The sequence below is a fragment of the Ahaetulla prasina genome, chromosome 1, assembly GCF_028640845.1.
Source record: "Ahaetulla prasina isolate Xishuangbanna chromosome 1, ASM2864084v1, whole genome shotgun sequence".
Taxonomy (NCBI): domain Eukaryota; kingdom Metazoa; phylum Chordata; class Lepidosauria; order Squamata; family Colubridae; genus Ahaetulla; species Ahaetulla prasina.
The window spans coordinates 283,234,188-283,248,349 of NC_080539.1; the positions used below are offsets into that span (position 1 = coordinate 283,234,188).

The window sequence follows — 14,162 nt, forward strand, 5'->3', positions numbered from 1 at the left end:
TTTTATTTATTTTATTTTTATAAATTAATTTTAAATGGGGTTTTTTAGTCTAGTATATTTTAACCTATCAGGCTAATTTTAAAATAAGTTTTTTATCTGCTTTTTAAATTGTATATTGTATTATCTGTTTTATGTTTTGCCTGTACACCGCCCTGAGTCCTTCGGGAGAAGGGCGGTATAAAAATCAAATAAATAATAATAATAATAATAATAATAATAATAATAATAATAATAATAATAATAATAATAATAATAATAATAATATTCGCTTAATGACCAAATGATTCATTTAATAACTGCAGTGATTCACTTAGCAATTGTGGCGAGAAAGATTGTAAAATGGGGCAAAACTCAACAACTGTCTTGCTTAGCAATGGAAGTGCTGGCCTCAGTTGTGGTTGTAAATCGAGGACTATCTGTTGTTGGGATTGAATTTAAATGGACATTATTTGTTTCTGCTGACATTATATTTAGTATCCTTCTAATGCCATGTGGAGTATCTTTTCAATTGGAGTTGGGACAAATTTTGTAACATAAATAAATAAATAATAAACTCTAAAAGACTATCTAGACAAACAGAAATAATACGTCGTGATTTTAGCCCTAAATATCTTGACATCTATGTAAAGGACCATACTATTGAAAGTTACTTATATGTCACAGTACATACATGGAGTAAATCCCACTGAAATATGTAGCATGGCAATGTATACTCAGAAAAGTTAATGCTTTTAAGTAATATGCTTAAAGTTTAAATATTGGAAAAGCAGAATTGTTAATTTATTTGCCATTTTAAAAAATAAAGCCAATTTAATTTTAAAAGACAATATCTTTATTTGTTCCAGACTGTTCTTGGATTATGTGAGCATTTAATTAATTTTCTTACACACACAGTTCATATTCATATTTTGCAATCATTTTGTGTTGTTTACTGTTAAACATCTTAAGATAAGTATCACTAATATAAATTAATTAATTATTGATTCAGGGTTAGGATTAATTTAACTCTAGTAAAACTGTTCCTGTATGTAAATTATTAAGAGTTTAGGTATAAAATGAATATAAGTGAATTGAAGAAAGGAGAAGGAAACAGTGAAATCTAATACTTTTCATTCCTTGTATCCAAATTATTGTAATCACCTAGTTAATTCAAACCAAAAATAATTTGATAAATTATATCATTAGAGAGGTTGCAATTGAACTACCATATACCACATCTCTGACATTAATACAATCGAACGTGTCCAGAAATATTTTACTAGAAGAGTTCTTCGCTCCTCCGAAAACAACAAAATACCTTATGCCACCAGACTTGAAATCCTGGGATTAGAAAATTTAGAACTCCGCCGACTCCGACATGACCTGTGTTTAACACACAGAATAATCTATTGCAATATCCTTCCTGTAAAAGACTACTTCAGCTTCAATTGCAATAATACAAGAGCAAACAATAGATTCAAACTTAATGTCAACCGCTTCAAACTTGATTGCAGAAAATATGACTTCTGTAACAGAGTTGCTAACTCTTGGAACTCATTACCTGACTCTATAGTCTCTACTCAAAATCCCAAAATCTTCAACCAAAAACTGTCTACTATTGACCTCACCCCATTCCTAAAAGGACTATAAGGGGCGTGCATAAGAGCACAAAAGTGCCTACCGTTCCTGTCCTATTGTTCTCTCTCATTATATCAAATTAACATAGTTATTGCATACTTTTGCTTATATATATATATTTCTTTTATGATGTGGTGTTGTTTTATGTCGATGTTTGTGTATACTGTTGTGACAAAATGAAATAAAAAAAACCAAAAAACCAAAAAACTATAGGTTCAATTATCTTAGGAAAATTAAACAACACTGCTATGTACAAGTTGTAGCATAGAATGAAATACTTTAAACTAAATATCATACCTGATCCTCAGGATATTCTACAGACTGACTGAAATAACAATTTAAAACTTTTGCTTAAGTGGCAAAATGTCTAGCTCACTTATCACCTACAAAGCTGTTCACTGACTATTCATGTGCTAATATCAATCAGCAGTGTGATCATTACCAGAACTTCAATAGACCACAATACTACATCATTGCATATGTATCAGTCACAGGAGAAGTAGTCTCTTTTTCATTCAAATGTCACACATGCTTTCCTGGAACTTTCTGTCACGAGATCTTAGAACTCAGCAAGCTAACCACACTTGTCCCATTTCAGGATTTACCGATTTTCATTTCCAAAATGAAAAGCTGTCATAAAAGTAGAAATCCACAGAATGAGAATTTGTAATCTAGTCCGATCTCAAGCTGCAGAAACCACACACATAATATCCCAAAGATGCTTTTGTTTCCTAAAAAGCAATTGGACTTTGTTTTTCTCTTTGAAAATGTTTCATTTCTCATCCAAGAAGCGGAAGAATGAGAAGCAAAACTGAAGAAGCTTCTTGGATGAGAAGTGAAACATTTTCAAAAAAAAAACAACCAAGAAAGTCCATACTTTTTTTGGGGTGGGAGGGAGAAACGGATCGAGTAATCTCCAGAGACATTTAAGTAATATTCCCTCTTCTAGAACTCCCCCCCCCCCAACAACAACATCCCTGTGGGGCTGGGTGACACTAGTAGTTCCTATATATCATGCCATACACCCTGAGAGATATATTGAAATTTAAATTGCCAATGCCAGTCAATATACTTGGTTCGCTCAAACACCCAAAAAACCCACTCATAAAATTAACAGTATCTTCTGTTACAGTATTTCTAGTGCAGGGATTTTCAGGAAAGGATTCCCGCCCCCCCTCTATTGTTCTATTGGCATTTGAGTTTTCAAGGTAAATGCTAGCTTACAAAGGCTGAGAGAAAGATTAGCTCCACGGCCCAAAGAAAGACCTATATCTTTTTTTCGGAGTGGGGTTGATTTTGAGCTTGCTGATAAAAACTGACCCAGACAGCTCGCAGAGGAGTGAGATTTGCTGGGTTGAACATTTAAGTGGCCCCTTTGATTTTTCTATTACAGGAACTTTAAATATTCATATAGTACAGTTTGAAGGGCTAATTTTGGATACATGTACTTTCCCAAGGACCAGGATGTCAACATATACTTGGAGACAAATGCCAGAAGAGTGGCCTTGTTAATTGCAAGAACGAAAAGGAAAAAAAAACCCCAAGAAGTAGTCTAGGACTTCAGAAGCTATCTAGTTATAGAGTTAATTGGTTTTGGCTATCTGACTGATTTTCTCCATAAGGAAAGTGGAAATAATTTAGGGTTATAGTATAGTCTTGTTGAATACATGGATATTAAATGATTATATTTAAATGATGTTTATGTGGTAGTGCTAGTTACATATTCTGGCTAAAACTAAGTTATGTTTATTTCATGCACTCAGTACATATATATCCATCTTTCTTTTATTATTGTATAGATCTCAAGGTTGCATGCAAGCTATCCTTGTTAGTAACTCATCCAGATATTGACCAGATCCAAATTTTGTTAATTTATAAAGCAAAACATACCTTGCAACTCATACCTCAAAATTAAATTTTATTTAATGTGTTATGTTTGATACGGTTCTTTTTCTAATCAGAAGCATATATGCGATCTTTCCCTGTCTCATTTTATCTGCATAACAAATTAGTGGGCAAAATTTGAGAGAAATTGATAGAGTTATGTAGCAAAAGCTTCATGGTAGATTTGAATCTAATTCTTCCTATTCTTAGCCTGAAATTATTCATCCCAGAGACAGGCAAGCTAGTATTCATTAAATGTTTGGCCTTCAATTTCCACCTACTACAGCCAACCTGATCAATGATAAAGGAACATATTTATTCCAAAATATTTTTTTTATTTGACAAAGTATGTATTTAGCTATGTAATATATATACCATCCCAATTACAAATCTTGACACATTACATAGTAAGATTGTAAAAGAATAGAGTAAAGATAAAAAAAAACCAAAACAAACAGCAGATAAGAATGGAACAAAGCAAAAATCCAGTAAGAGTTGAGATAATATTCTAAACTAATATCAGGAATAGACCATAATCTATCCTAACCCAAGATTTTACATTCTTATTTTCTTTCAGCATCATGCAGTAAGAACTAAAACAAGGGCTATGCAATATTTTGGATTCCGTTTAGAAGAATTATTTTGGAATGTGGGGAAGTACAAACCCAGCAATTTAATCCCGGAAACAGATGTGGCGTCTTTAATAAGTTGTAGGCAGGTGCTGCATTCACAGCATGTCCCAAAATACCTCTTCTGAACTGAATTCAAGCATCACATAGCCTTCTAATTATTACTTCTTAACCAGATATTTATGTAGAAGACATATTTGCTTACATAAAGATACTTTCTAGTCTTTATTAGTTCCCTAATGTTGTTGCTTTCATAAAACTTATTAGAAGTATTTATATTTTTTTATTCTTTTTCATAGTCTAAGCGGGGAACATATCTAATACTCCTTTCTTCCATTCTGCACAACAACCCTTTGAGGTGAGTTGGGCTGAGAGGGAGTGACTGGTCCAAAATCACCCATCTGGCTTTCATGGCTAAGGCAGGACTTGAATTCACTGTTTTCTGCTTTCTATCCTGGTGCTTTAACCACTAGACAAAATTGATCAAACTTTACCTGTAACTTAGGATAATAAATCTCTCGTCTTAAAGCAGTCCTGTAATTACTACAGTATGTTTTCTAAGGTCTTTATAGCTTGGATTTGACCAAAAATAGAAATTCTTCTGAACAAACTAACAATGCTGGAAGGGTCAACTAGTCCAAATGTGATACATTCCATTTCTTTGTCCGCAAGTTGTTTGTGTATTGTTCCATTTCTTTGTCCACATCTTGTTTGTGCATGCTCTGCCTCACCTCACCCTGCTCTCTTATAAATGCTACTCATCTGTTGCCAAGTGGTTTTTATTGGAGCTTTTCTAATGCAGGACCTTTTTGTAGGCCATGCCCTGTCTCATTTAGATAATTATTTTTTTCCCCTCATGGAGAGATGCAAACCTCCCAGAATTCCAAATGAACCAGGTTTCACAACTTCATGGTTATACTCCTGCAGTAATAAAGATAGCTCAAGCTATTTTTGGTTACTTGGCATCCTCTTAACTATAAATAAATAAAGCTAAATTTAAAAAGGGGTTCAGATGCTAATTACTGTGAACGGCATGCATGCTTGCACACACTAAAAGACAAATGAACTATGGAGCTCAGCTGTTTTTGTGATGATCCCCATTAACCTAACAATCAGGCATTGAATTGATTTTCTACTTTCAGAGCTCCTGATCTGCTATAGGAAGAAATGCATCTTGTAGAGGCTATGTGGAAGGCTAATAAAATTAATAGTGAGAAATCTTCATTCTGTTTACAATTTACAAGCTAGGTTTTAGCTTGGACATGCAAGCTAGGCAGTTGGAAACATTACAGAAACTTCATTGCAAAAATATTAGCCAAAGATGTCTTATTTTCTTTCTTATAGTGCAATGCAGGTTCAGTCTTGAATTGTCTCTATCTTGAAGCGTGCACCTTTATAAAGATTTAAAAGTGTAGAATCTTTTTAAAAAGGTGGAGTAACCTGGTGCCATTTAGCTCTTTGCACTATGACTCCCATAAACCCAAAAAGGATTAGAGGACGTCTATGCCAAAATGTTTTGTTCAAGGGAGGGAAGCTTGAGGACTTATTTGTTTATCTAGAAAGCTCTGACTACAGTTGCTTAAAATTGGCAGCATGCTTTCCTACCTTCTTATGATGGGAAATCAAAAACTGTAGAGTAAACTCAGTCTAGAATAGTCAATTATTGTTAAAACACGAAAAACATCCCACTTTCCAATCCCAATACATTAAAACACATAGCCACACAAAATGATGAGGCAGGAGCTGAGATATTGATACTGACCACCTATGGTAGGCCTTAGGTTTTCCAAATATCTTAAATATGCCCCTAGGGAGGAAAAAAAATGTCTATTCTTTCTCAAGAATATTTGCCCATAAATTGTATTTGAAACATTTTCTCTTTTACTGATTTATTTTGACTAGGAGAGAGCCAAAATTACTCACATACTTCACTCTAACTTCATTCAGGTGGAAAATTAAGGTGAATTATTGGTAGTTTGAAGGGCTGGAAGTGAAATCTTACAAAATTGATTGCAGGTACATGCATTTTGTTTCCCTTGAAAATCCCTGGCGATAATATTTCCTCTTTTTGGCTATCTTTTTATTTTATCATACTTATTATGTGCTTCTTCAGTTTTCAATGCATTCTACACCTAATTCACCTACAACACGGATGTCAAACTTGTGGTATCAGGTTGCCGTCATGTGATGTTTTGTAATGTTTTTCCCATTCACAGATCTGGGGTTGCCGTGTCCTGTGCGTGACGCATCTGGCCCACGGACCACCAGTTTGACACTCCTGACCTAGAATAACACAAGCTATTCATTCAGTTCCTGGCAAGTATATGGGGAAGAAATGGAGGTAGTGACAGATTTTATTTTCCTGAGCTCCAAGATCACCGCAGATGGGGACTGCAGCCAAGAAATTAAAAGACGCTTGCTCCTGGGGCGGAAAGCTGTGGCAATCTAGACAGCAGACTAAAAAGCAGAGACACCACCCTGCCAACAAAAGTGCATATAGTCAAGGCTATGGTTTTCCCAGTTGCAATGTATGACTGTGAAAGTTGGACCATAAGAAAGGCTGAGTGCCAAAGAATTGAGGCCTTTGAACTCTGGTGCTGGAGAAGACTCCTGTGAGTCCCTTGGACTGCAAGATGATCAAACCGATCAGTCCTAGAGGAGATCAACCCTAACTGCTCTTTAGAAGGCCAGATCCTGAAGATGAAACTCAAATATTTTAGCCACCTAATGAGAAGGAAGGTCTCACTGGACAAGAGCCTAATGCTGGGAAAGATTGAGGGCAAAAGAAGAAGGGGACGATAGAGAACGAGGTGGCTGGATGGAATTACTGAAGCAGTAGGCGTGAGCTTAAATGAACTCCAGAGGATGGTAGAGGATAGGAAGGCCTGGAGAAACATTGTCCATGGGGTCGCGATGGGTCAGACACGACTTCGCAACTAAGGTTTAAAACTATAGCCAAAATACCTCAAACTATTTTTAATAGATAAATGCAATAAACTCCAAAATACCTTTTTGCTAATTAATCTAGTTTTTAAATCATAAGAAAGATACAGTATCTATCAATATCTAAGGCCACTCATTTAGTAATATGCCATATTTAAATTCTCTATTCCAAATTTCTTGTTAATTATACAAAACTATTTTTTTTAAAAAAATATATGGTGATAATAGTGGATAGTTGATTTAGCCTCTATTAAAACCTTCAGTAACTGAAGTTTCAGAGGTTGCCCACAGGTCCACAACCTAGAATAGAAAGCTTATTTCTTAAAATGGTTTGAGATTGGAATTTGATACTCAAAGCCCTATACAATGCTCTAGAGTCTAGAATTAGGGAGGTATGTTTTCACACTCTGCATGTGTATTGCCGTATGAGTAAGGCCTCTGGACTCTTCCAACTTCAAACAAAGTCTCCTTTGAATCAATATCAACTCCAGTGATCTTGCAGACATGCCTATGTTGTTTTCTTGGCAATAATTCAGAAGTAGTTTGCCATTTCTTTCTTCCAGGATGGCTTAGGACTTCCCAGCTTTTCCTGTCTTGCAATCAGGCCTGATTCTGCTTAACTAATGAGCCAAGCATCGCTGATTAGTTTATTCAGTTAACTAAAAACACTTGCACATTTTCCATTATGGTTGTTGGAATTCTGAGTTAATATATCATAGTGGAATTAAAAGACTAATAAAACCTTTCCTCTTCTATCAAAACATTATGCGGTTTTACACAAAAAGGCTGTGGCCTTCTTATGAGCCATCTTACTATATCGCAGCTTTTCTAAGCCTGATCATCCATATCCATGATCAAATCTCCAGCAACGTGGAAGGCAGCAGATTGAAAAAAGAATCATTTAAGCGAACTCTGCTGAGTACATTTATCACCACAACCATTTGGATGATGGAAAGCGCTAAACTAGGTAATCTGCATGCCCTCCATTGTAATTGAAGTCAAATTTGTAATATATGCATTTATTGCTTAATTAATTTATGTATATTTAAGCATATGGATGCTGTTTATGCTGCTCTGGTTTCTGCTATGTTCCATATATTTGAATAAGGCCTAACATTCCACAAGAAACCAAGCATTGGTTCAACATTCAAAAGATTATTTCCCCCCCACCCCACACACAAAAACACGGTTTTAAAGTTCAAAATTTGCACATGGATTTTTCTGGCTTGGAATAAATAAGTAGCAATAGGATTTTCTCTCCCAACCAAAAAAATTCAGTCATAATTATAATACACCTTATCTGAGTGTACGTGCACCTTTGGATGCTAAACCAACATCGTGGATCAATCCTTCAAGGTTGTATTGTCTCTCCCCTGCCCCTTTCTTATTTGGTTTAAGAAAAAGTAGATAAAACATGTCTGCTTACATTCCAGCTGCAAAGGTTGTGTAGAAATCTTTCAATAAACCTATCAGCTCCACAAATAAGCTCTCTACCAACAGCTAATGTTTGCATTTCCCCCAACACCTTGTCTGTGGTAGTATGAAAAAATGTCCATCAGAGAAGAATATATGTGTTGGTGGATTAAATATACTTTTAGAACATGCAAGAGAACCCACATGCTAATAAATTTTTGTATCCTACAAAGCACCTATTATAAGAGGAGCTGTAGATAAAGGCTTGCAAGAAGTCTCAAATTCCACGCAATGACCTCAAACAAAAAACAAAAACAAAAACAAAGCAAAAACTAAATCTTCAGCTTTCCACAACCCAGTCTTGTTCAAATATATCAAACTACAATTCCCATAATTTCCAACTAGCTCTTCCCTTACTGAGAACTACAAGATTTGCAGTTTAAAACAACTGGTAGAGACCAGATTGATGGAAGCTACAGTGGACAAAGGTTGTTGCTCAATCCTAAAAGTCTAGTAATTTGCTACTAATAATAGGAACAGAACTATATTAGACCAAGAAATTAGTTGTATTTGTAATCACACACCCTAATGAACAAAATGTCTGTTATTTTTAATTATTTCTTCTCATCAGGAGTTCAAACCCTTTTATAGTAATCAAAAGTCACAGCTAAGGTTTAATCCACATTACATATTTATTCCATGCCAATAATAAACTGGAATTATTTTTGACAGGTTCTAATTTACTATAATGAAAATAACAGAAAACTTAGACTTCAGGAAATTTTGAATTTACAGATGCAACATCACAGTATTTTAAAATAGAAAAAGGAATTTTAAAATGGAAAAAATAACTCATTATGTAATAATTGCTACATGTTTATTCTATTTGATTTGATAAAGATGCAGATACATTTTCATATTAATTCTCTTATTACTGACATGGGAGACTAAATTTCCAAATACATAACTTCTTTTTTTCCTGATAGTCCTGTGCTTTGGAGTAACAACTGTCTACCTGGTTGTATGCTGAAGAAGGCATGAAACTAAAATAGAAAATAAAATAGCACAAAAATCCTAACTTAGAACAATACATATATACTTTTGCATGCCATTTATACTTATCTCACAATGGCTTGATGGGAAAAAAATAATGAGAAGAAAGCTTCTCAGTGAAGCCCCTTTAAATAAAGGAGCCTTTTTTTGGGGACAAAGCTTTGTTATCCAACTTATCCACATACTTTTATAAGAAAAAAATGATTGTTGAGACGCATCGTCTTTCATTAGTTTAATTAGGGTGTTTTCCCCCAGCCAACAAAAACACAAGCAAAAAGTCTTGCTTGCAATGGGGACAACGTTTCTGAAGTTGTTCTCTTTATAAGATAATTTTTCAAGCCCTTTCCTCCTTTTTTGCTATTATTGCTGTTATTAAATTTGCAATTATTCATTAATACTACAATATGAATTTATATTTTAGTTTGTTAACTAGTTTAGAAAGGGAAGGAAGAATTGTACATTTGCCCCATATGTTATATGGAACTATTCTTCTATAGAGGCTATTTGTTTATTCCTTATAGGAGAGAAAAATCTAATGTTTGCCAAGTCTTGTTAGAATGGAGAACAGCAGTTACTGCTCTTCAGATATTCCAATACAACATTGTTGTTATGATTGCATTTTCATTGCTTAGAATTTTATTCTATTAATAGTGAATTAAGAACATGACATTCATTTGTGCTATTGTATAAAATACATTTCTGTCCTGCTTTACTTGCTATATTGTGGTTCAATTCTTGTCAAAATATTTCAGCCAAACAACAGCAATATTTAAAGTTGGCTATTTCTGCCTTGCAATGCTATATTTTTAATCAAATAACACATTTCTGTCTTGCATCTGCAATGAAATATATTTCAAAGTGAAAAATTTTAAGCAAGACAAATCATCTTACCTGTCTGCATCACCAAGACCCAGTGAGGTGTTGCGTTGTAAAGTTTCCCTCACAGCAGCCATCCCATCAGGAAGTCTGTTTAATCTTCGAGTATAAAGGCTCAATCCACCATCAGTCATGTACCTGTAAATAATGACAGCAATAATTCACCATCAGTCAATTTCAAAAGGCAACTTTACTTGGAACAGCTTACATTCTGCAACCGATATCTGTAACACCATCAAACATCCACATCTGCCTATCCCATGTCCTTGGGAAGGACTTGATAGGAGGACAAAAATGCCAAATCCAGTCTAAACATCTCACTGACTATGCAACAAATCAAAAATTAAGCAGGCAAATGGATCAAAATAACATACAGATCTAAATTCTGTGGATTACAATGTACTACCTATTTGAGCTAATTCTGGCACAAACTGCAACATATTTCGATTAGTTAATTTATATTCATTATATAAAAGACTGGAAAAAATGAGAGTTTGGCAAAGATATGCTATCAATAACATTTTCTACCTGTAAATGCTAGTACTAATTTGCTTACTGACTTCAAATTGACATTTTCCTTCATAACTAAAGAGGCTAGATAAAACTTACATCTAGTACTACTGCGGATATATATAAATTGAATTGTTAAAGTTTCTGGGATAAACTGCTTCTATGAAGTACAATGTAAGTAAGGTAATTAAGGTGCAGCAAGCATTTACTCATAGTTATAAAGTAACTAGCTTCCAAGTTACTATTATACCTCTTGTTTGAGCACCACATTCAGAGCCTCAGCTAATGCATATTTGGAAAACCAATAGTCTCTCCTTTACTGCACTGCCATCCCTAATGTTTTCAAATAGAGAAATAAGCACAGAAAAAGGCAATAAACTCAGAACTGTTTGAAAGAATCATTTCCATGTGAATACAGAATTACCTGGTTGTACTGATAGTATCTGCAGACTGTGATCTACAAGAGATTTTGGATGTAAAGAATATGTGCATGTATTGTATGGTATTTTATGTCAGCCTGCTTTCCAGAATATATTCTGGCGCCATGATGGCAAACCTATGGCACATGTGCCACAGGTGGTATGCTGAGCCATCTCTGTGGGCACACGAGTTGTCGCCCAGCTCAGCTCCACCCTGCATGCATGCGGCCAATTGATTTTTGGATCTCTGCTGCACATGTACGGGGGATGTGGCGCATGCGGGATATGAACACACATGTGTGGGGGTAGGGGGGAGCACAGGAGGGTGCATGCATTTTGGACCTAGTAGGCCTCCTGGGACCAAAAACTGGCCGGGGGGGGGCGCCCCCCTGTGGCCCGTTTTGGACCTAGCGGGCATCCCTGCAGCTTCCTGGAACCAAAAACAGGCCGTAGGGGGTTCACCGCACCCTCCCACAGCCCGTTTTTGGTCCCAGGAGGCTGCAGGGAGGCCTACTCAGCACAACACAGGGTGGGGGGTTCACGCGCACGAATGCACGGAGAACACATGGGGGGTGTCGCACACGCATGGGATTATGGGTGCAGGCATGCATACACACGCTTTCAGCACGTGACGACAAACAGGTTAGCCATCACTGTTCTAGCAAGTAGAAGTTGAACATTCTTGGCCTACAGGACACATCTCCCCCAAAGGCCACTGAATCCAAACCACTCAGCTGTACCAGAATTACTGCTTACTTTTAACCATCAACAAGAAACAGTTTCTAGGAACTTTCTTCAAAAAATTTAATCTCTTGTCTGCAGACAGCAGATAGATGTAGTTCCTCTACATATGAACAAATGATTAAAAATAATGCCTTTTATGTGCCGGTGTACAAATATTTAACTCTCCCAATAATTGTTTTGAAGTACCCATTAGCAATTAAGGATGAAATCAAACCAACTTTTAACACTGAATGCTCTTACAGAACACTGATACTGGCTATAGTCCCATTGAATTCCAGAAGTATTAGGATATTAGTGGTATTAGAGAGTAAAAGCCTCTTGGGAATTGTAAAATAAATCAGGAAATACATCACATTGGCCTCAAACTCAGGGGTGGGATTCAGCCGGTTCGTACCAGTTCAGGTAAAATGGTAGTTGTGATCTGCGATTGAACCTGTCCACCCGCCTCGGCGCTGTGCAGGCGTGCGCATGAGCAAAGCGCATGCACAGAAGGTGCATGTATGAGCAAAACAAGCATGCGCATGCTCACATTTTCGGTGCTGGGGCAAACCAGTTGTTAAATTATGTGAAGCTCACCTCTGTTCAAAATCTACCCCATACAGAATTGTCAAGCCTGTTCTTCCATAGTTTGATAATAGTAAAGAAAATATGAATAGTAAAGAAACTACCCTGTTGGTATTTTTAAAACAATGGGCTATCCAGACTGTTTTGCTACATCATTGTATTTTGCTAATTGGATCTGTTTTTGCTGCTTTGTAATATTGCAGAGAAACTGAATCTTTATAGAAACATTTGTCAGCCTGGTATTTTGACTCAATATCCCACTTTGATCCAGGAAAGAGGGATGGGGGGGGGGAGAGTTTAAAAGTCCCAAGAAGATATAACCCAAAATGCAGGCGAAAGTAGTAATGTCCCTTTGTTTATGTGCATCTTGACTAATTCATGTAAGAGAGGAAACTCTACCTAAGCAAATTCTACTAACTGACCCCATTAATACAATTCATGAAAGTCTTGGCAGGAATCCCAATCCAATTCATAAAAAATCCCAGCACAACATACATCAGATTAAATATTACCTGTCTGTTCCTTTTTATAACTTTCTACAGTTGCTATAAAGCCAAATCAGATGCCCTTAATTATTGCAATTAGACATGAATTTCTATGAAGTTTCCTGTAGTTCTCGACCATAAATCCAGAATTAATGTTTATTTGTATGCTTTATTTTGTACCGTGCTTACCCCAAAACAAGACCCTGTTTTATATTTTTTTGAACCCTGAAAGAAGCGCTTGGCGTTATTGCCATGTGCTCAAAAGCCTGATTGAGCTTATTATCAGGGGATATCTTATTTTGGGGGAAACAGGTTTACTTGCTGAGTGACTGAACAGGAAGAACTTTGAAGATTTTGGCAACCCAATTGGAATAGGCAAACCCAAGAAGAAGAGCCAGGCATGGGGAGATTGTTCATTGTTTGCTAATGGTAATTTGCTGCCAACTGCTGCTAACAATTTCCTGAATACAGGAAATAATTATTCCATTCTACTTGCTCTAGCCAGATACAATATGGAATGCTGTGTCCAATTCTGGACACCAGACTGAAGGATACCGTTCATTCAAAAAGAACAGTAACAATTGGAGCAAATTCAGAGGACGGCTCCCAAGAAGACGAGGAGTCTGGAAAGAATTATAAGGAACAATTAAGGAACCTAGGTACGTTTAAATCATAGAAGAGACAGCTAAGAGAAGCTAAGATAGCAGTCTTCAGATATCTGAAGAACTGTCAAATGGAAGAATGGTAGTCATTCTTCATTGTCCCAGAGAGCAGATCTACAACCACAGTTAAAAGTACAATGAAGCCGGTTCAATCTAGATTTCAGAACAAAGTATAAGTATAAGTGAACCATGGAGTGATTGTGAGCAAGCTAAGAAATGAGAGCATTTCTAGATATAGTCAACTAACACATGGAAGCAGAGTTTGTTTGTAGTATATCACACAGGTGGCAGGTTACTTTGGGCTTCAGAAAAACTGGGAAGAAGCGATTCAGAGAGATTCTGCCTTAATGAACTGACTAATAA

At 36.0% G+C, this 14,162-nt stretch overlaps 1 protein-coding gene across 2 annotated transcripts in view; it reads right to left on the bottom strand.

The window, feature by feature from the left end:
- The window catches only part of NAV2 (neuron navigator 2), a 321,401-nt gene that overhangs the window by 118,908 nt on the left and 188,331 nt on the right, over nt 1–14,162 (bottom strand). For both annotated transcript variants that reach the window (XM_058161305.1, XM_058161296.1), the window contains one exon: nt 10,431–10,553. In XM_058161305.1, the coding sequence (XP_058017288.1) occupies nt 10,431–10,553 (123 nt within the window). The remainder of the gene's footprint in view (nt 1–10,430; nt 10,554–14,162) is intronic.